Below are 23509 nucleotides of genomic sequence, written 5' to 3' on the forward strand. Positions count from 1 at the left end.
CAAAGAGGGGCAGGTCTCTGGGTACCAGTGTCCCTGGCTCAAGATCATGGCCCCTAAGTGCCTGTGCCCTCCGTGTCACCCCGGCATCTCAGGGAGGGAGACTGCAGGCGGAGTCTGTGGTGCTGTGAGACCTGGGAAAGTGACCACGCTCTGACTCAGGACTCTCGGGTTCTAAGGGCAGGTAGAGGGCTATGAAGCCAGCCCCGGTTCTGCCTCACGCCTGGGCAGCAGCGTGTGTCCAAGCCCCTGAGGGGCATCCTGGTGCCCGGCCTGTGCTCCTGGGGCTCAGGGAGGGAAGTGAGGCTCGGGCCGCACTCAGGGCCGCTCATTCAGCACCCTTGGTGCTGTCCTCGCCCAGCCCCGCCTGGGCCCCCAACGGCCCGGCCGTGTGGGGGTGGTCTCTGGGCTGCTGGTTGGGGGGCACGGAAAGAAGACGAGGCTCAGCGACCCCGGGCCCCAGGCCCGGGCCCCAGCCCCAGTCCTGTGCTGTCGCCGTGTCGCCGTCGCGCCCCGCGCCCCCGGCCCCCCCACCTGCGGCTCCAGGGGCCAACCGCTGCGCCTCGGGGGCCGGCGCGGAGGGCGGGGACCCCTGAGGCTCGGGGGCGGCCGCGGGCAGCAGCAGCAGCAGACAGAGCAGGCCTCGTCCTCGGGGGCTCCGCGCTGCCGCGCCCATTGCCAGGGGCGCTGACCCTGCCATGACCCCCTGACCCTGGGCCCTGACCCCGCCCCAGCCCAGCCCTGACCCCATTCTGACCTCCGCCCATCCTGCCTGGACTTGCCCCGCCCCGCCCCGCCCCCGCCCCAGCACAGCAGTGACTCGGCCCCGACCCCACCCTGACCCCCAGCCCCGCTGGCCTCTGACCCAGCCCTCACCCCAGGCCCTGACCCTGTCCTCACCCCACCCTGACCTGGGCCGCACCTGGCCCTGATCCAGCCCTGACCCCGGCCTTGACTCCTCCCCAACCTGGTCCTGATTCCGCCCATGCCTGGCCTCTGACCACAGTGCAGTCAAGCGCTCCTGAGAATTAACGAGAAAAGACAGTAGACAGGACATAGAAAAATCAGAAAGGGTACGAAAAGGTAATTCATGGAAAAGGGAATTAAAAAGACCCACAAACAGGAAAAAATGCTCAATCTAATTAGTTATCTAGACAATGAACGTTTAAACATTAAAACGTGTCACTTTCAACGGTCAAATTGCAAACATTTTCTGAGATTAATACCGACACCCTAATCCTATGTTAATCTGTGATTTCATCCAAATTTCAAAGATGTGTGCCGTATTGTCTATTCCAGGATGTAATGTCCTGAGTGTCTTGGTAAGATTGGAGGTAAGAGTTCATCATCTCTCATTTATTTCCTTAATAGTTCGTCTTCCTCACTGAACTGTCCACTCCAGACCACAGGGAAATTATTTTATTCCCCACTATGTCTAGGGCTGAGAGAGTGAGGGAGACAGCACTGCACACAGTATGCGAGAGTATCGAGTATCGGCTCAATAACTACTGTTGTTATTAAGAAGACACAAACCAAGGGGCACACAGCCTTACTTATTGGTTAAAAACTTTAAAGTGCAATAAATTAAAAAATATATATTTCTGGTCTGGCAAAATTTTATTAGTGTTAGGAAGATTTTGTACTTCAGTCTAGAGACTGGAAGAAGAATTCACGTATTTTGTAAAAGGGAATGCAGGGTTGATGGTGAAGGGAGGTGAAGAGAATGAGGACCATCTTGAACGACAATGTGAGGTTCCTGTGGAATGTACAGGTGAATTGGTCCAACAGGTGTTAGAAATAGTGCCAATCTGGAATTCGGGAAGTCGATTTGGGTTGGAAATATAGAGACTTTAAGGTGTGAGGTGATAGTTGACGCCACGGACAGTTGATGGGAGTGGATAAATCATCAAAAGAAAGCATCTAGAACAAAATTAGAGACCAAAACATGGAAAGGAGCCAAATAAGAAAAAGGAGCCAGTAAGAGACTGAGGACTGCATGGGGTACATTTAATCCACAGAAAGACTAAATTAGGTAACTGTTTGAGATTTCTTATTAACTGTTTCACAGCTTTATCGAGATATATTTTGTATACCATAAAATTCACTTACTACAAGGGACAATTCAGTGATTTTCAGTAAATTTTTAGAATTGTGCAACAATCACCAAATTTGCAGTTAATCTCTCCTCCCACACCCAGCTCCAGACAACCACTGCTCTGCTTTATGTCTCTTTAAATGTGTGTTTTCTGGACATTTCATGTAAATAGAATCACTCTCAAGTTCGTCCAGGCTGCCCCACGTGTCACCATCCTGTTCCTCTTCGTTCCACTGTATGGTTGTACCACACTGTGATTATCCATTTACAGTTGATGGATGTTTGGGTTGTTCACAGTTTTTGGCAACTGTGAGCAATGCTGCTGTGAATACTCGTGTGCCGGTCTTCGTATAGATATGTTTTCATTTCTCTTGGCTAGATTCCTAGGGAGGAAACTGCTGGGTCATATGGTAAGTTTATCTGTAGAGTTTTATAAACTGCCAAGCTGCTTTCCAAGGAATCTGTGTCATTTTCCATTCTTGTTATGGCGTATGGCGTCCACTTCTTCCGTGTGCTTGCCAACGCTTGTATTATCTGTCTTTATAATATAGTCATTCTGGTGAGTGTGAAGTGGTATCTGATTGTAGTTTTAATTTGCATTTCCCCAATGACTAATGATGTTGAATGTGTTTTCATGCGCTTAATTGCCACTCATATATCTTCTTTAGTGAAATATCTATTCAAATCTTTTTTGCTTATTTCAAAACATGTGTTGTTTCTTCTTTTATTATGCTGTAAATCTTCTTTATATACTGTATTCTGGATGGAAGTTTTTTACCAGATACGTGACTTGCAAATATTTTCTCCAAGTCTGTGGCTTGTCTTTTCATTCTTTTTACAGCAGCTTTTGAAGAGCGAAAGTCTTAAATTTTGATAAAGTCTAATTTATTAATTTTTTCTCGTGAGGATCATGCTTTTGATGTCATGTCTAAGAGGTTCTTCTCCTATGATTTTCTCCAATGTTTTCTTTGAGAAATTTTAAGGGTTGGTGCTTACCTTTGGATCTATGATTAATTTTTAGTTCATTTTTGTCCAGTGTGATGTGACTTTTGTTTGTTTTTTGGCTTTGCTTGTGCATATCCATTTGTTCCAGCACCATTTCTTTAAAAAAACAAACAAAAAACACTGGCCTTTCCTCCATTGACTTGTCTTGGGACCTTTGTTGAAAATCAATTCATAATAAAAAGTCAGGTTTTATTTCTGGACTCTTGATTCTGTGCCCTGGATCTCTATGCCTGTCCTTGTGCCAGGATCCCACTGTCTAGATTGACATGTGTTTGAGGTAGTGAGTGAAAGTTCTCCAGCTTTATTCTTTTCCCAAACTATTTAGGCTATTTTAGGCCCTTTCCATTCCCATATAAATTTTAGGATCAGCTTATCAATTTCTACCTCCACAAAGTCTGCTGGGGTTTTTATAGGGACTGTATTGAATTTAGAGACCAGTTTGAGAAGAATTGTCTTCTTGATAATATCAAATCTCCCGATCTATGAAAAGAAATGTTTCTTCATTTATTTAGATCTATAATATCTTTCAGCATTATTTTTTAGTTTTCAGTATATAGATCTTGAACTTCTTTTTTACATTTATTTCTACGCATTTCATTATTGTCCATGCTATTGTGAATGAAATTATTGTTAATTTCTTTTTCATATTTTTGAAGCTAGTGTATAGAAATACAATTATTTTTGTAAGAAATATTGCTTCCTGTGACCTTCCTAAACTTGTTTATTACTTCTAGTCTGTTTTGTTTTGTTTTGTTTTGGTCAGTTCATTGGAATTTTCTACATATAAGGATCATGTCCTCTGAGAATAAAAGTTCTGCTTCTTCCATTCAAAGTTGGGTGACTTTAATTTCTTCCTTCTTCCCTCCCTCCCTCCTTCCCTCTTTCTTTCTTTTCTGATAAGAAGTCAGCTATTAATTGAAACAGTCTTTTATATGATCATCACATATATCAAGATTCCCTCTTGGTCCTTGTCTTCTAATGGATTGATTTTGATGTTTCCAAATGTAAATTTCTTTGGTTTAAACCTATTTTGAGTTTGTTGAGCTTCTTGAATTTTCAGATTATTGTTAAATTATTTTTCATCAAATTTGGAAAGTTATCATTATACTTATATTGATATGTTTGATGGTATCCCACAGATCTCTGAGGCTCTGTTCAATTTTCTTCATTTTTTTCTCTTTCTGTTTTTCATATTGGATAATTCCTACTGATCTATCTTCAAGTTCATTTATTCTTTCTTCTGCCATTTTGAATCTTCTGTTGAAACTATCTAATGAATCTTTTATCTTCATTATTATAGTTTTCCACTACAGAGTTTCTACTTGGTTCTTGTCTTATAATTTCTATCTCTTTATTAATGTTTTCTATTTGCTGAGTCATTATCATCATACCTTCCTTTAATTCTTTAAACATGATTCCTTTCCATTTTTTGGACATATTTATAACAGATGCTTTGAAATCTTAGTCTGATAAGTCCAATATCTGGACCCCATCCAGTTCTTATTTTATGGTTTTCACTTTCCTGTCCATTTTTTTGTTGAAAATTGGACATTTTCGAAAAAATACTGCATCCATTCTGGATTTTCATTTGCCTCCCACCTCCTGGAGTTGTTGCTGTTCCTTCTTTTTAGTAATTTACCTGGATTAATTATGTAGTGCCTGTCTCCCTTGTGGTATGCAGTAACTGATGTCTCTGTTCAGGTTTTTATTTTTAAAAATTCTTGTCTTCATGTTTAAACCTGGCTTTCTAGGAGTCACCCTTGTGTTGGTATAGCTTAGCACTTGGTCAGAGGTTACACTAAAATATCTTGAGTCCATGAGATTTTCACCCTTTTCCAATGGACCTGTGTGTGGATTGGGGAATGCATTCAAAGTTTAGGCTGTTTATAAGTCTTTCTAGGTTTTCCTTTCTACTGGATCCCCTCCTGTCTCCTCCATGCCTGCACATGGCCTTACATTCAACCAGGGATATGTAAATAGCTAAGGTTGTCTCCAATTTTTCCCCAGCATTGCACATGTGTTTACCTGTCCAGACCGCCAACAAAATGTGGGAGTTTATTATGGCCCACTATGGCAGTCTCATTTTTCAGATTTCTCTAAGTTTTTGGTTAGCCTGCCAGTCTGCTGTTAACCTCAACTAGGATCATGACCTCAGGCTATCTGCAATGTTGCCGTTCCTCACTGGTTCCCACCAAAATTGCTACCGTTCCTGACAAAGGCCAAAGGTGTTGGGTATTTCAGAGTTCTGCTCCAAATCAAGTCAGACCTCTCCAGCAGTGGCACTGCCAGTTTTCACAGTTTGCCCCACCCTGGTAGGACTACTGTTGCTAATGGAGCCAGGGAGGGGGCTGTTGGTATGAGCTGCCACAGGCAATAATGCCACGGGGAACTCCCACTGTTATCACTCGAGGCTCTGCAGTTTTTTGTTTTTACTTTAATAAACACTTCTCAATTTGTGGATGCACTAGTCAATTTATAGAGTTCTGAAATGGTTGCTTTCAATAATTTTGTCTGGTTTTATCACTGCTTTTCAGAGAGAGGGTTTGATGAGCTCCCCATGCCATTATTCTAGAAATCCCACCCACATTTCTTCTCTATCAAGAATGAATATGTTTAAATATCCACATATAGCACAGGCCAGACATCAGGTCTCCTGTCCACTCAGATGCTATTGAGAGTCCTTCCTGGTTCCCTCTACCCCATCTTGGCATTCTAAATCTCCTCTATGCCACACTCTGTGTCACCTCCCAAGCATCCTTCATGCTTACTTTGCCTTGCCTTCTAGACCCCAGATTGAGAGAATCTCTTGAAGTGCCCTGTGTCCCCAGTCACTCCAATGACTCCTCCAGATATCCTCTGGCCCCTGATGCTGCTACGACTGCTTACTGGTGTCTCTCTCCTGATGCTCCAGAGATTCCTTCAGAGTCTCCCATACTACCAGTCAGCCCCTCAACTGACTCCTTCCAAGTTCCTGTGTCCTCAGACATTCCTAAGGCTATTTTCAAGTCACCCATGCCTATACTGAGTAGACTCTTTCTAAGTCTTCCTGCCTGGGCCCTCTGCATGTCCTTCCCTGGCCCCTGTGTGCCCAGACACCCCCACTGCTCCCTCCAAGTCTCCTGTGGCCTCAGGCAGTCCTGCAGCTCCTTCCAAGGCTCTTGTGTCTCAGACACCACTGATTTTACTTCCAAGTCTCCAGGCCCGAAATACTCCAGCACTGCCCTCCAGATCACCTGCTTCCCAGATACTCTTGTGAATGCTTTCAAGCCCTGTGTGCCCCTAGACATTGCAGCAGCTACTCCTATGTCTGCTGTTCACCCAACCACCACTGGGATTCTTTCCTAGGCAGTTGCTATTCCAGACGCTCCCACAAATCCTCCAAGATTCCTCTGTCCCAGATAGTCTTATGACTCTTTCCAAGGGTCCTTTGCCCATAGACATACCAGAGACTCATTTCAAGTGCTCTGTTCCCCAGACACTCTCACGAGTCCTTCCATGTCTCCTTTGCTCTTAGAGTCTTGCACTATCCCTCCTAATTTCCCAGTGTGCCCAGACACTACTAAGACTACTTCCTGACCTTCTGTGCCTCCAAAACCTTTCAGTAACTCCTTCCAGTCTCCAGTGCTCACGGATGCTCCTGCTTGTGCTTCTCAGTCCGATGTGCCCCCAGACACTAGGGCAACACCTTCCAGATTCCTGTGCCCCGGCCCCCAGACACTACTTTGCATCCTTTCAAGTGTCCTCTATGCCCAGATGCTTGTCTGATTCCTCCGAAGTCACCTGTGTCCTCTTGATTCCTTAGAACAGCTCTCCAAGGACCTTGGGCCCCCAAACTCCCCAGTGACTCCTTCCAAGTCTCCTATGCCTGGCATTCCAGTAACTTCTTGCAAGACTCCTATAGCCCTAGACACTACTGCAACCCTTTCCAACTCTCTTGTGTCCCCAGACACTCTTGTGGACACCGCCAAGAGAACTGTGCCCACTATCCACTTTTGCAACTTTCTTCAAGGCTTCTGCAACCCAGACACCCCTGCAATTCTTTCCAGGTCTTCTCTACCCCAGATTCTTACATCCCTTTCCAAGATTCTCACTCCCTCTGAGACTAATGTCACTCTACCCAAGTTTCCTGTTCCCCTAGACACTCTGTAGTGTAAGCCCTAACAGTTGGTTTTCCTTTTATGTAATGCAAGTGCCTGACTTAAGGTTTGATTGCTGAGGCATCCACTTCAAAGATGGCTGTCACAAATAAACACACTGCCAGCCACACGACTAGACAGATAAAGAGCCAGCCCCTTCCGCCCAAAGGCTTCTTTGCATTAGAGATCTTGGTTGATTTTGACAACTGACCACTTGGACTGCTTGTTTTTCTCTTCCTGTGCTTTAAATTTCCACTCTCATGTTTTAAATGTACCAATAACGAGTGAGCCTGCAAAAGTCTAGGCCCCCATCCCCAACCCCAATAAAAGCAGAACCCAGGCCCCTACACTCTCTCTCTACCTGCAACCTTGCTGTGGGCCCAGGTGTGCTGTGTGCTTTCCAGGACTTGTGAGTAATAAACTTTGTCTCTTTCAAAGTGTCCTGATGGTTATTGCTGAGGGTGTCTTACAATCATAATAAGAAGCACAAGGGCCACAGCACTGTTATTGAAGGGCTGAGATCAGCACGCAACTCTCTTGAGACTTCCTCCAAGTCTTCTGCTCACACAGACATCTTTGAGATTCTTTGCAAATACACCTTGTCTTGAGAAACTCCAATGAGTCTTTCCAAAGTCTCCTGTAGCCTCTAGATGCCCCTGTGAGTACTTGCAAGAGTCTTGTGACCTTCCAGATACTCCTTAATTTCTTCCAAGTCTCCTAAGCACCCCTGCCCAGATGCTCCTACAAATCTCTCTCTGACTCCTCAGCCCCCAAGACGAGTGTGATGACCTCCTCTTTACCCACGTCCCTCAGGGACTCCCTTCAGTCTCATTTCCCCAGAATATCCTGTGACTTGGTCCATGTCCCTTGTTGGCAGTTTCTTTAATAAGCATACACTTACCAAATACTCAGCTCACACTCCTGGGCATTTGTCCCAGAAAAATGAAAACTATGTCTATGCAAAAACCTGTACGTGAATGTCCGACTCCTCTATTTTGTATGTGGATCACTGTCACAGCATGGCTGACAAGCAGTGTAGGTCCACACCCGGGATTCAAACCTGTGAACCTGGGCTGCTGAAGTGGAGCAGACCAAACCTTTAACTACTATGCCACAGGACCAGCCCTTTACATTTTTACATTTTATCTGCTTTTGGTGTCAGGGTAGTATTAGCCTCATAAAATAAGTTAGGAAATGTTCTTTTCTCCTCTGTTTTCTGGAAGAGATTGTGTAAAACTGATATAAATTTTCTTCAAATGTTTAGTAGAATAGTCCACTGAAACCAACTGGGCTTGGAGATTTCTTTTTCAGGAACTTGTATATTGTGAACTCAATTTCCTTAATGGTTAACTATTCAGATTATCTATTTTTTTGAGTTTTGGTATCTGGTTTTTGAGGAATTGGTCCATTTCTTCTAAGATACAGAATTCATGAATGTAGTAGAATTGTTCATAGTATTCCCTTCTTACCCTTTTAATGGCTAGAGGATCTATAGTGATATCCTCTGTTTCCTCCCTGATGTTGATGATTTGTATCTTTTCTCTTATTTTTGTTATTCTTGCAAGAGGTTAATCAATTTTATTTTACTTTTTTGAAGAACCAACTTTTAATTTCCTTGATTTATTTGTTGTTTTTTCTGTATGAACTACATTGATTTCTGCTCTTACCTTTATTATTTCCATCCATCTGCTTCATTTGGGTTTATTTTGCTCCACTTTTTCAAGTGTTTTAGATATAAATTTAACTACTGATTTGAAACTTTTTATACCTACTGTGAGCACTTAGTGCCATAAATTTCCCTCTTATCATGGCGTTAGCTGTGTTCCACAAGTTTGATATGTGGTATTTTCATTTCCATTCAGTGCTATGTATTTTTCAATTGTTTCCTTTGAAACAACTTCCTGTTTGACCCATGATTTAGTACTGGGTTATTAAATTTCAGAGTCTTTGGAGGTTTTCCTGTTTCTCTTTTATGTCTAGTTTGATTCCGTGGTTAAAAAATATACTCTTTATGATTTCAATTTTTTAAAAATCTGTTGAGGTGTGTTTTATGGCCTAGGACATGGACTGTCTTGGTGAATGTTTCATGGATGCTTGAAAAACAAACAGGTTTTCTGCTGTCCTTGGTTGGAGTGACCCGTATCTGTCAGTTAGACCCTGGTGCTTGATTACGGTGTTCAGATCTACCGCATCCTTACTGATTTTCCTTCTAATAGTTCTATCAGTTGCTGAGAGAGTAGGGTTGAAGTCCTCAATGACAATGATGAATTCTCTTTCAGCTCTATGAGTTCTTGCTTCATTCATTTTGTTATTTGATTCATGCACATTTAGGATTGTTTTATCTTCTTGGTGGATTGATTCCTATATTATTTTGTAATGTCCCTCTTTGCCTCTAGTAAATTTCTTTACTCTGAAGTCTATTGTATCTGACATTAATATAGAAACTTCTGCTTTTTAAAATTAACAATTGCATGGTATATCTTTTCCCACCCTTTTACTTTCAATCTACCTATGTCACTGAATTTGATAAACAGTATATAGTTGGGTTATGTTTTTTTATCCACTCGCACAATCTCTCTTGATTGGTGTGATTAGAACCAATCTTAAGGTAATTAAGGTAATTTCTGATATGTTAGGGCTTAAGTTGGCCTTTGTGTTATTTATTTTACATTTGTTTCATTTAGGTCTCATTTTTCTGTTTCTCTTTTCTAGCTTTTTCTGTGGCTTATTTGATTATTGTTTAAGATTCCATTTGGATTCAATCTTAGTGTTTTTAGCGTATCTCTTATAGTTTTCTTAGTGGTTGCTCTGGGTGTTACAATATACTTACGCTCCTTATCACAGTCTATCAATATCTTACCACTTGGAGTAAAGTGTGAAAATGTCACTTTCATTTAGGTCCCTTTACCTTTCCCACTTTTATTTTTATTTATTTATTTATTTTTTATTTTTTTATTAACCTTTTTTTTAATTGAGTTATTGATAGGTTACAATCTTGTGAAATTTCAGTTGTACATTAATGTTTGTCAGTCATGTTGTAGGTGCACCACTTCACCCTTTGTGCCCACCCCCCACCCCACCTTTCCCCTGGTATCCACTAAACTGTTCTTAGTCCATAATTTTAAATTCCTCATATGAGTGGAGTCATACACAGACTATCTTTCTCTCGCTGGCTTATTTCACTTAATTCTCTCAAGGTCCATCCATGTTATTGCAAATGGAATGATTTTGTTCTGTTTTGGAGCTGAGTAGTATTCCATTGTATATATGTACCACATCTTCTTTATCCATTCGTCTGTTGATGGGCACTTAGGTTGCTTCCACGTCTTGGCTATTATAAACAGTGCTGCAATAAACATTGGGGTGCACAGGACTTTGGGGATTGCTGACTTCAGGCTCTTTGGATAAATACCCAGTAGTGGGATAGCTGGATCGTATGGTAGTTCTATTTTTAGTTTTTTGAGGAATCTCCATACTGTTTTCCATAGTGGCTGCACCAGTTTGTATTCCCACCAGCAGTGTATGAGGGTTCCTTTTTCTCCGCAACCTCTCCAACATTTGTTGCTATTAGTTTTAGATATTTTTGTCATTCTAACGGGTGTAAGGTGATATCTTAGTGTAGTTTTGATTTGCATTTCCCTGATGATCAGCAATGATGAACATCTTTTCATGCGCTTATTGGCCATCAGTATATCTTCTTTGGAGAAATGTCTGTTCATGTCTCCAGCCCATTTTTTGATTTGGTTGTTTGATGTTTTGTGGTTGAGTTGCGAGAGTTCTTTATATATTATGGATATTAAGCCTCTGTCAGATAGATGACTTGCAAATATTTTTTCCCAGTTAGTGGGTTGTTTTTTTGTTTCAATCCTGTTTTCATTTGCCTTGAAGAAGCTCTTTAATCTGATGAAGTCCCATTTGTTTATTCTTTCTATTGTTTCCCTTCTCTGAGAAGGCATGGTGTCCGAAAAGATCCTTTTAATACTGATGTCAAAGAGTGTACTACCTACGTTTTCTTCCAGAAGCCTTATGGTTTCAGGTCTCACCTTTAGGTCTTTAATCCATTTTGAGTTTATTTTGGTGAATGGTGAAAAAGAATGGTCAATTTTCATTCTTTTACATGTGGCTTTCCAGTTTTCCCAGCACCATTTGTTGAAAAGACTTTCTTTTCTCCATTGTATGCCCTTGGCTCCTTTGTCAAAGATAAGCTGTCCATAGATGTGTGGTTTTATTTCTGGGCTTTCAATTCTGTTCCATTGATCTGTGCACCTGTTTTTGTACCAGTACCATGCTGTTTTGGTTACTGTAGCTTTGTAGTATGTTTTGAAGTCAGGGATTGTGATGCCTCCCATTTTGTTCTTTTTTCTCAGGATTGCTTTAGAAATTCGGGGTCTTTTGTTGCCCCATATGAATTTTAGGATTCTTTGTTCTCATTCTGTAAAGAATGTCATTGGGATTCTGATTGGGATGACGTTGAATCTGTAGATTGCTTTAGGTAGAATGGACATTTTAACTATGTTTATTCTTCCAATCCATGTACATGGAATGTCTTTCCATCTCCTTATGTCGTCATCCAATTCTCTCAGAAAGGCCTTGTAATTTTCATTATATAGGTCCTTCACTTCCTTAGTTAAATTTACCCCAAAGTATTTTATTCTTTTTGTTGCGATTGTGAATGGTATTGTATTCTTGAGTTCTGTTTCTCTTGGTTCATTACTGGAGTATAGAAATGCTACTGATTTATGCAAATTGATTTTATACCCTGCAACTTTGCTGTAGTTGTTGATTACTTCTAACAGTTTTCCAATGGATTCTTTGGGGTTTTCTATATATAAGATCATGTTGTCTGCAAACAGCGAGAGTTTCACTTCTTCCCTCCCTATTTGGATTCCTTTTATTCCTTTTTCTTGCCTGATTGCTCTGGCCAGGACCTCCAGTACTATGTTAAATAAGAGTGGTGATAGAAGGCATCCTTGTCTCGTTCCTGTTTTCAGGGGGATGGGGTTCAGTTTTTGCCCATTGAGTATGATGTTGGCTATGGGTTTGTCGTATATGGCCTTTATTATGTTGAGGTAGTTTCCTTCTATGCCCATTTTGTTCAGAGTTTTTATCATAAATGGCTGTTGGATCTTGTCAAATGCCTTCTCTGCATCTATTGAGATGATCATGTGGTTTTTATTCCTCAGTTTGTTGATGTGGCGTATCACGTTGATTGATTTGCGGATGTTGAACCATCCCTGTGTCCCTGGTATGAATCCCACCTGATCCTGATGTATGATTCTTTTGATGAATTGTTGAATTCTGGTTGCCAAAATTTTGTTTAGAATTTTTGCATCTATGTTCATCAGTGATATTGGCCTGTAGTTCTCTTTTTTTTTTTTTTAAAGATTTTATTTTTTTCCTTTTTCTCCCCAAAGCCCCCAGGTACATAGTTGTATATTCTTCGTTGTGGGTCCTTCTAGTTGTAGCATGTGGGATGCTGCCTCAGCATAGTTTGATGAGCAGTGCCATGTCCGCGCCCAGGATTTGAACCAACAAAACACTGGGCTGCCTGCAGTGGAGCGCGCGAACTTAACCACTCGGCCACGGGGCCAGCCCCTGTAGTTCTCTTTTTTCATGGTGTCCTTGTCAGGTTTTGGTATCAGTGTGATGTTGGCCTCATAAATGTGTTAGGAAGTGTTCCATCTTCCCTAATTTTTTGGAATAGCTTGAAAAGGATAGGTATTAAATCCTCTCTGAAAGTTTGGTAGAATTACCCAGGAAAGCCATCTGGTCCTGGGGTTTTATTCTTTGGGATGTTTTTGATTGCTGTTTCAATCGCTTTCCTTGTGATTGGTCTGTTCAAATTGTCTGCCTCTTCTTGAGTGAGCTTTGGGAGATTGTAGGAGTCCAAGAATTTATCCATTTCCTCTAGGTTGTCCATTCTGTTGGCATATAGTTTTTTGTAGTATTCTCTTATAATCTGTTGTATTTCTGCAGAGTCTGTTGTTATTTCTCCTTGCTTATTTCTGATTTTGTTTATTTGAGCTTTCTTCCTTTTTTTCTTTGTAAGTCTGGCTAGTGGTTTGTCAATTTTATTTATCTTCTCAAAAAACCAGCTCTTTGTCTCATTGATCCTTTCTACTGCCTTTTTCGTTTCAATAGTATTTATTTCTGCTCTGATTTTTATTATTTCTCTCCTTCTGCTGACTTTGGGCTTCATTTGTTCTTTTTTCTCTAGTTCAGTTAGGTGTGCTTTAAGATTGCTTATTTGGGATTTTTCTTGTTTGTTAAGATGTGCCTGTATTGCGATGAATTTTCCTCTTAATACAGCTTTTGCTGTATCCCATATGAGTTGGTATGGCATGCTATCATTTTCATTTGTTTCCAGGTATTTTTTGATTTCTTCTTTAATTTCTTCAATGATCCACTGCTTGTTCAGTAGTGTGTTGTTTAGTCTCCACATCTTTGTGCCTTTCTCAGCTTTTTTCTTGTAATTAATTTCTAGCCTTATAGCACTATGATCTGAGAAGATGCTTGTTATTATTTCAATTTTTTTAAATTTGTAGAGGCTTGCCTTGTTTCCCAACATATGGTCTATCCTAGAGAATGTTCCATGTGCACTTGAGAAGAATGTGTATTCAGCTCTTTCAGGGTGGAGTGATCTATATATGTCTATTAAGTCCAATTGTTTTGGTTTTTCATTCAGCTCCACTATTTCCTTGTTGATTTTCTGTCTGGATGATCTGTCCATTGATGTGAGTGGGGTGTTGAGGTCCCCTACTATTATTGTGTTGTTTTTAACATCTTCCTTTAGGTCTGTTAATAGTTGCTTTATGAATCTTGGTGCTCCTGTGTTGGGTGCATAGATATTTATAAGCGTTATTTCTTCTTGATGAAGTGTCCCTTTGATCATTATATATTGTCCCTCTGTGTCTCTCTTTACCTGTCTCATTTTGAAATCCACTTGGTCTGATATAAGAATTGCAACACCTGCCTTTGTTTGCTTGCTATTTGCTTGAAGTATTGTCCTCCACCCTTTCACCCTGAGTCTGTGTTTGTCCTTGGGGCTGAGGTGTGTTTCCTGGAGGCAACAAATTGTTGGATCTTGTTCTTTAATCCATTTTGCCACTCTGTGTCTTTTTATTGGAGAGTTCAATCCGTTCACATTGAGAGTGATTATTGATGCATGTGGACTTAATGCTGTCAATCTGTCGCTCATTATCTTGTTTTCCTGTGTTTCTTTTCCTGTGTGCTTTAGACTACCCATTTAATACTGCAATTTCTTATGCTGGGTTTCTTAGATTTTTCCTTATCTATGATTTGTGACTCTGTTCTGTACTTTATTTTAGTGTCTACCTTGAAGTTTGTATTTAGAATCTCGTGTATAATATAGTCTATTCTCTGGTGGTCTCTTACTTACTCGACCAATACTGATTTAGACCCTTTGCTCTTCCCCTCCTAAATAATTATTTTCATTTTTTATTCCAACTTGTCTTATTAATTTGTAGTTAGAGTGCTAAGATCGTCCTTGTTTTGGTAGTTTCCTTACCTTTACCCTAATGCTATTGTTGAATATTTGCTATCCTGTTCTGGTTCTATCCATCGGTCTCCCTAGTCTGTGGATTGTGTCCCCTTTCTCCCTTTTTTCTTTTTTCAAGTATGAGAGCCTTCTTGAGGATTTCTTGTAATGGAGGGCTTTTAGTTACAAATTCCCTTAACTTTTGTTTGTCTGGAAAAGATTTAATTTCTCCCTTATATCTGAAGGAAATTCTTGCTGGATAGAGTATTCTTGGCTGAAGGTTTTTATCCTTTAAAGCTTTGAATATATCACTCCATTCTCTCCTAGCTTGTAGGGTTTCTGTAGAGAAATCTGCTGACAGTCTGATAGGGGCTCCTTTATAGGTTATTCTCTTTTTTTTTTCCTTACTTCCCTGAGTATTCTCTCCTTATCATTCCTATTTGCCAACTTTACTATTATGTGCCTTGCGGTGAGTCTTTTTACACTGACAAATCTAGGAGATCTAAAACCCTCCTCTGCACACATTTCTCCGTTGAGCCCTAGATTTGGGAAGTTCTCTTCAATAATTTCATTAAGCACACTTTCTGCTCCATTTTCCTTTTCCATATTCTCGGGAATTCCTATGATCCTTATGTTCTTACTCCTCATTGAATCCATTATCTCTCGGAGATTTTCCTCATTTTTTTAAATTCTTAGTTCTCTTTCTTCCTCTGTCTGGCGCCATTCAGCCTGTCTGTCCTCGATTATGCTGATTTGCTCCTCTATATTGTCTACACGGGCATTCAGGGAATCCGTATTCTGTTTTATCTGGTCCATTGTGTTTTTCATCTCAAGTAATTCTGTTTGATTCTTCTTTATGATTTCAATCTCTTTTGTGAAGTAACTCCAGAACTCGGCTTGTTTCTCTATCTTTCTCTCTACCTCATTGAGTTTTTTGATTATAGCTGCTCTGAACTCATTATCACTTAGTTTACCTAATTCCACGTCCTCAGGACTTAATTCTGTGTTTTTATTGTTTTCCTTCTGGTCTGGGGCTTTTATAAATTGCTGGATGGTAGAGGAGCGGTTTTTCCTCATGGTGGTAGAATTCTGTTGCAGTTACAGCCTGTCACCACTAGATGGGGGTCGAGAGCGGCGTGTTAGCTCTCCGCCTTGGGGCAAGATGGCTGCGCCCACTGGCTTTGCCGTGGGGGGAGGAGCTGTTACTCACACGCCCTGTTCTGGGTTCAGATCAGTTCTGTTCTCTGGTCTCCCAAGGCCCTTGATTTATAGGGTCCCCGTGGATGGAAGCTTTCCCCCCTGTCAGCGGGTCTCCACTGAACCAGCGGCAGGAGTCCTGGATGATCCCCCGGTCGTGCGGCCCCTCCCCCGCTCCTCCCCGACCCCTGCCGCAGCGATCGCAGACTCTAGGGGAGGGAGCGATGTTCTCTCTACCGTTCCAGCGCCTCCGAGGGTGTAAGCAAGGTTTATGATCTCCGCCTTCTTGGTATTGTAGGTCTCTAATGAGCTGGCATTATGTTTATTCTCTGAAATTCAGTTCTTCCAATCTTTTGTTGTATTTTGGAGGGGAGAGAATCCCGGGTCAGCTCACCCCGCCATTTTGCTCCACCCACCATCCCTTTCCCACTTTTAAATATCATTGTCTAGAGTACCAGAAGGTATTCTAACTTTTGCTCCAGTCATCACATGTCATTTGAAACACTTGTGGGTAGAAGAACAGCCTATTGTATACACTCATATTTGTGTTCTTTTCACTGTTTTTCCCCCTTCCTGATGCTCCAGTATTCTTTATCATTTCTTCCATTTGAAGAACTTCCTTTACATAAGGGTAGGTCGGCTAGCAACAAATCCTTTTGGCTTTCCTTCACTTGAGAATGTGTTCACTGTGCCTTCATTTCTGAAGGATAGCTTTGCCAGATATTCATTCTGCAGTTGATGATCTTTTCTTTCAGCACTTGAAGAAAACGTGTTACCTCCTTGTGATCTCCAGTTTCATATAAGGAATCTACTGTCATTTGAATTGGTGTCCTCCTATAGGTAATGACTCATTTCTCTCTGGCTGCTTTCAAGATTTTTTTCTTAGTTTTAGTTTTTAGAATTTTAATTATGATGGCTTAGTGTGGATTTCTTAGGGTTTATTTTGTTTAGTATTCGTTTGGCTTCTTGAATCTGCACATTTATGTCTCTTGCCAAATATGGAAAGTTTTCAGCCATTATTTCTTCAAATACTTTTTCAGTCCTACTTCTTTTCTCTTTCTGGGACTCTGATGAAACAAATGTTAGCTTTTTTGTTCTTGTCCCAGAGATTCTTGTTGTTTTTTTTTCTCAGTCTATTTTCTGTTTAGATTTGCTAAATTCTATTAATCTGTCCTCAAATTCTCTGATTCCATTTTCTGTCATATCAACTCTACCATTGAGCCCATGCAGTGAGTTTTTAAATTTCTTAATTCTATAATTTCCACTTGATTTTTGATATAACTTCTATGTTTTGCTGAGATTTTATACTTTTTCATTTGTTTCAAGAGAACTTGTAATTGTTTCAAGCATTTTTTTAATGATGGCTGCTTTAATGTCCCTGTCAGATAATTCCAATGTCATATTCATCTCAGTGTTGGTGTCAGGTGATTGTCTTTTTCTCATTTAAGTTGTGGTTCCTGGTACTTGGTATGACAGGTAATTGTTTATCGTATCCCACACATTTAGATCTTATGTTGAGAGACTCAGGATCCTATTTAAATATTTCATTTTAGCAGGCTGTCACCCTGTTTTTAGGTTAGCTCCCAGATCCTAGCCTACTTTGGTGGGCTGTGTTTGTTCCAATGACAATGTAATTTTCAGAGCTCTTGCGATGCTATTTAGGTCTGCTTGGCTTATTTTATACCACTATTGCTCTCACTTTTCCTTGCTGGTGTTGGAGAATGTGAAGGAGCTTCCCTAAAGCAGGATGCTTGGTGTCTCTAGGCAGGGGAAATGATGCTCTGGTCCAAAAGAGAACAAAAAGCTTCACAGGTCGAGCTGCTGAGGTGTCAAGATCCCCACCTCCAGTGCCTCCTGGCCACATGGCATCTGTCAGTAAGGGAGGGGAGTCTCTTCCTGGGCTGGGCAGTTTAGGGGGGATGCCCTTGCTGGCATCACCTGGCTGCTAGGTACCTTCCTTCTAGGTGGGGAGTCTCAGGTCTATGGAGATAAAGAGCATTTCCTGGGACAGGTATTCCTGTGGCAGGATCCTCCTGGCTGGTGTCGCCAAACTGCTGGTATCTCTAGGTGAAGAGAGGGGAGACAGCCCTGTGAGAAAAGAAAGCACTTCCCCCCACCACTGTTAGCAGGGGCCCTAACTGATCCCAGCTGCTGGCATTGCTGAGCTCACCTGGTGTTGTCAGCAGGAGTTCCCTGCCATCCAGGGAGGAATGAACCCACCTGGGCTGTCTTTTGCTAATTTGGGAGCTGGGAAATGCTGGGTCACTTTCTTCTGTCGGGTAGGGGCATGTAAGAAGCACCATCACTATGTTGTTCCCCTATTCCCAAGGTCCATTCTCCAGGAGATAGATCTAATTCCATTTCCTTGGAATATGGGGTGGACTTTAAGATTACTTCTAACAAATAGTGTATGGGGGGCCAGCTCCATGGCCAAGTGGTTAAGTTCGCGCACTCCGCTGCGGCGGCCTAGGGTTCGGATCCTGGGCGCGGACATGGCACTGCTTGTCAGGCCACGTTGAGGCAGCATCCCACATCCCCCAACTAGAAGGATCTGCAACTAAGATATACAACTGTGTACGGGGCTGGGGGGGGGGGGGGTGGGGAGATAAAGCAGAAAAAAAAATAGTGTATGGAAAGAGAAAAATGGTATGTTTACAGTGGAGAATCCTGACAGGCACCACCTTTACCAAATGATCAAGGTTAACATCACCAGGAATAAGTCACATTGGTATCATGTACCCTTTGATATGATACAATAAGGACAGTTCACTTCTGTGGTATTCTTCCCAAAAGTCCATAATGCAAGTCTAATAATGAGAAAACATCAGACAGTTCCCAAATTAGGGATATTCTATAAAATACCTGAAGAATGAAATACATTCTATAAAATACTTGAAGGCCAGCTCTCTTCAAGGGTCAAGGTCATGAAAGAGAAAGAAAAACTGAGACAGTGTCACAGATTAGAGGAGACTATAAAGAGACAGGCTGACTAAATGCAATGTGGGATCCTAAATTGGATCCTAGATCCGAAAACGGACAAGAGTGGAAAACCCAAACACAGTCTGTAGTGCTTAATAGTGTTCTTTCAATGTTAATTTCTTAGCTTTGATAAATGTACGATGATTACATAAGATGTTAATATTAGGAGGAAAAATGAAGTTACTAGTTGGCCCTTGGCATTCTAGTGTAAGCAACAGACTTCATATATTTATGTATTTATTATTGTTATAGACGCATAAGTTTCTCTCTTTTTTCCCCCAATGGTTTATAAGTCATTAGTGTACTCAGTTTGGTGCTCAAATTGTCTCAGACTTGGCCGGTAGGTGAGAAACCCTTCAAACTGGCTGTATCCTAGAGTCATGCTCCACCATGTTTTTTAACACTTCCTTACTTTCTGGCATTACAAGATATTCTGGGATCACCTCATACCTACCCTGCCCTAACCCTGGCAGTGGCCATTAATCCAAGAAGCTATGGTTCCCACAAATGGAAAATGGCGCTAGAGACTAAAATCTGGACACTAGATATACTCACTGCTACTGGAGTATCCTTGCTTCTTGGTCTTTTCAGCAGACAAAGGTAGAAAACATATATGTATCAACACATACACACAAATACATATGCACATGCACACAAATATGCATGTGCACATAAACATGTACAGACACACACATACAAATCTTAGGAATCTTAAGTTCACACCAATACTTCTGATTCCAGCCCATGCTCACAGAATTCTTCCTTGCTTTGTCCCATTCCACAATCGTATGACTTTCCTTCCACAGTGAGAACCTTGGCTCCCAACAACAAAGACACATGTACTCATGTACTCAATCCTATAATGCATCAAAAATAGTTTCAGAATTGCTTCATCATATTGCTACAAGAAAAAACCTATGAGAGTTTAGGATTTGTTTGTACTTCTAACACACACATATAAAAATAAACTCTGCCAAGACTGAGGATATATAATCAAACACTACATTCATTATTATCGCCAAATTCTCAATAAGGCTTATACCATTCTGCATTGCTACTGACATAGTATTAAAGTGCCTGTTCCCCCACAGCCTCAACAATACTGAGGACTGTCACACTTTTGAATTTTTGCCTAGCTGATGGGTGAGAAATGGTACCTCACTATAGTTGTAACCTGTAGTTCTCTTATCATGACTGAAGTTAAACATCTTATTTGTGTATACTTCTTTTGGTAAACTGATCATTTCTTTTGTCCACTTTTCTATAGGATTTCTGGTCTTTTCTCTTTGATCTTTAAAAGTTCTTATAAAATGAGGATATTAACCCTTTATCTGTGAAATACGTTGATTTATATGTTGACACACTTTTCTTCTAGTCATTTGTCTTTTGATATTACTTATGGTATTTTTTGCCATGCAAAAGTTTTTAAACTTTTGTTTACTCAATCTTATGAATCTTCTATTGCCTCTAGATTTTAAGCCAGCAAAGCCTCTAAGCCTTGGGAAAATGACCTTGTAGTGGCCATTCATTGACCAAGGCAAGGGGACACGGACAGTCTTGGACAGGACATTTGTTAGGCTCTAGGACATTTGTGCTCTGGGGATTAGAAAGAGCAAAGGGCAATGGCTAAAGGGACAGCGCCTTGGCCTGGTTGTAAAGGCAGGTGCTCCAGATCCTGAGCCCCTGACTGGAGGACTGGGGAGGGTTGTGGTTGAAGGCCCTGAGTCCTCAGGTTGGATCGCTGGCAAGTATGCAGAGCTAAAGGGAGAGGCCCAGGGCTGCAGGCATGAGTACTAACAGGTACCCCTCAATCTGCTGTTGGGGTAGCTGAGTGTGTGGCTTGGGGATATCACATGGCTGTTGGAGGACTTAAGAAGGGCTAAGAATGAAGACTATTATAATCTCGTTCTCCCCTCAGGCAGGACCAGTGTCCAGAACAAAACACAGTGACTCTCCCATGGTTCCCAAGAAGCTGAATACCTTGGGGTTTTTGATAGATGAGTGAATGAGCAACATAGCTATGTGTGCAACTTTGTAAAGAAGCAGTTTATTAAAACAAAAGGCCATAAAACACAGAGAGGACTGCTGCTTAGAAAGTAAACCATAAACCGACTATCTTATGAACACGGAAAGAAAGCACCATTTTTTCCCTCCATTCCATTTCGGGAAAGCAGAACACTTCCCAGTGATTTCTGCCATATTCACACTCAAGGGGAAAGGAAAGGTCAGGAGAACAGCTCTTGCGGCAGGAGGTGATGGCCAGACTTGGTCTTCCTATGTCTATGGAGGTGAGACTTCTGGCTAAAGCCACGACCACACTCCCTGCACACGTACGGCTTCTCTCCCGAATGGGTCCGCTGGTGTCTGATGAGAGCTGACTTGAAGCCAAAGCCACGCCCACACACACCACACACACACGGCTTCTCCTCAGAGTGTGTCCTCTGGTCAGAGGTGAGGTTGGACTTCTGGCCCAGTCCTTGCTCACACATTCCGTACACATCAGCCACCTCCCCTGAGTGTGTCCTCTGGTGTCTAGTGAGGAGTGACTTGAAGCCAAAGGTGCGCCCACACTCAGGGCACAGGTACGGCTTCTCCCCTGTGTGTGTCCTCTGGTGCCTGATGAGCGTGACCTTCTGACCAAAGCCACGCCCACACTCGGGGCACACGTAAGGCTTCTCCCCTGTGTGCGTCCTCTGGTGTCCCATGAGGGAGACCTTCTGGCTAAAGCCACGCCCACACTCAGGGCACAGGTAAGGCTTCTCTCCGGTGTGCGTCCTCTGGTGTCTGATGAGGGTGACCTTCTGGCGAAAGCCATGCCCACAGTCGGCACAGACATAAGGCTTCTCCCCTGAGTGTGTGACCTGGTGACTGAGGAGCAGCGACTGCTGCCTGAAACCACGACCACACTCAAGGCACAGGAAGGGCCTCTCACCCGAATGCGAGCTCCGGTGTTGGAGGAGCGATGCCCTCTGGCAGAAGCCTCTCCCACACTCAGGACATATGAAGGGCTTCTCCTCCAAGTGTGTCCTCCGGTGCAGGATGAGGGCAATCTTTTGACGAAAGCCTCGCCCACACTCCTGACAGACAAAGGGTCTCTCCCCGGAGTGTATCCTCCTGTGGTTCGTGAGTGAGGACGTGTACCTGAAGCGTCGCCCACACTCCCTGCACATGTAAGGCTTCTCCCCGGAGTGCTTCCTCTGGTGGATGGTGAGGGAGGACTTCCGGCCAAAGCGTCGCCCACACTCTATACAACTATAAGGCTTCTCCCCAGAGTGCGTCCTCTGGTGCTTGACGAGGTCTGACCTCTGGCAGAAGCCTCTGCCACATTCGGGGCACACATGATGCTTCTGGAGACCAAAGAGGCTTGACTTTGTGCTATGTCCTGGTCTGTATTTTCCACATATGACTGCTCCAGATCCCGAGATGTCTGTCCCCGTGAACGTGGCGTCTGCCTCCTGAGAGCTCATCCCCTGGGTCGGGTCATGACCTATTACTCCACCTCTGTTGCCGTCCACCCAGTCTACTGGCTGACCTTGAGATGGGCTGAAGAATGCCCTCGAAGTCCCGCTGAGCTGCAGACTCCCGAACATGGTGCCAGAGCCTTCTGTCTCTCCATCTTCTGCTTTTCCACTGGAGCAGCGAGGAGCTTGTAGTGGCAAGTGGCTTCCTGCAGATGAGCTTGGGAAGACCTGCGGGGGGTGACCGCACAGCACATATCGTGTGAGGAAGTGCGGACTGGAAAAGGCCACCGGGCAGGAGAGACAGGGCCGGAATTCTGCCTCTGGTTCTGCTGGAGAGAAAGTCTTGGTCAGAGTCAGCACAGGTACCTTGTGGACGGTAACACTCGCCCAGCAGTCATTTCTCAGATGTTCACACAACAAAGACTTCCTTTCCAGACCTACCTTCAGCCCACGGTGACACATTAACGCACCTCCTGTTGCCACACAGAAAACCCACATGGCAAGCTGCCTCTAAATATCAGCCCAACTAAAACAGCTTCAAGAAAGCATCCCAGGCAACTCCAGCCCTATAAACTGCTGCCTTTGGAGCTACACGTTTCCCCCTGTTCACCAGCCAGTCATTAACACTGAGGTAAACAATATCCACAAATACATGCTTCACTGAAAGTTAAACTAGATGACTTATTACACATTTCTTTTAGTGACTTTTCCTACAGAAAGGATGGGGTCACTACAGGGAGTCACTCAACCCAGAGGCGCCACGGGTGAGGCATATAAAGGAGAGGTCCAAGACCCACGCAGGAAATGAAGCGCTGTGTCCTCCATCCTAAACAAGGATCTCGAGAGGACCATGTGCTGGGCTCTCTGTCAGGAAGTGGGGCCTCCGCAGTGAAACACAGAGACACGGTCTAGGCCTGCAAGCCTTTAAAGGGTTCTGATGATCTCAGTCAATCTCCTATCTGCTTTTCTCAGTTTTCTACAAATTGTTGTAAAAGGAAAAATTTCCATCTACCACCTTGCCTAGGAGATGTCAAATTTGCACGCCCTGCCCCATTACACAAGTTCTATCCACCTGAAGCTGAAGAAAAACATCATGAACCTTAAACAAACTCCACATACCATGCCTTTCCAGACCTACCTG

At 42.6% G+C, this 23509-nt stretch overlaps 1 protein-coding gene across 5 annotated transcripts in view; it reads right to left on the minus strand.

The window, feature by feature from the left end:
• The window catches only part of LOC124241008 (zinc finger protein 169-like), a 150195-nt gene that overhangs the window by 10255 nt on the left and 116431 nt on the right, over positions 1-23509 (minus strand). For 4 of the 5 annotated variants that reach the window (XM_046664443.1, XM_046664442.1, XM_046664444.1 and 1 more), the window contains exon 5: positions 20960-22694. The exons of the other annotated variant lie outside the window; for it this stretch is intronic. In XM_046664443.1, coding sequence (XP_046520399.1) covers positions 21133-22694 — 1562 coding nt within the window. In that variant the 3' untranslated portion in view covers positions 20960-21132. Of the gene's footprint in view, positions 1-20959; positions 22695-23509 lie in introns of those variants that run through there. 5 annotated transcript variants of the gene reach the window in all.

This window comes from Equus quagga, chromosome 6, assembly GCF_021613505.1.
Source record: "Equus quagga isolate Etosha38 chromosome 6, UCLA_HA_Equagga_1.0, whole genome shotgun sequence".
NCBI classification, from domain to species: Eukaryota; Metazoa; Chordata; class Mammalia; order Perissodactyla; family Equidae; genus Equus; species Equus quagga.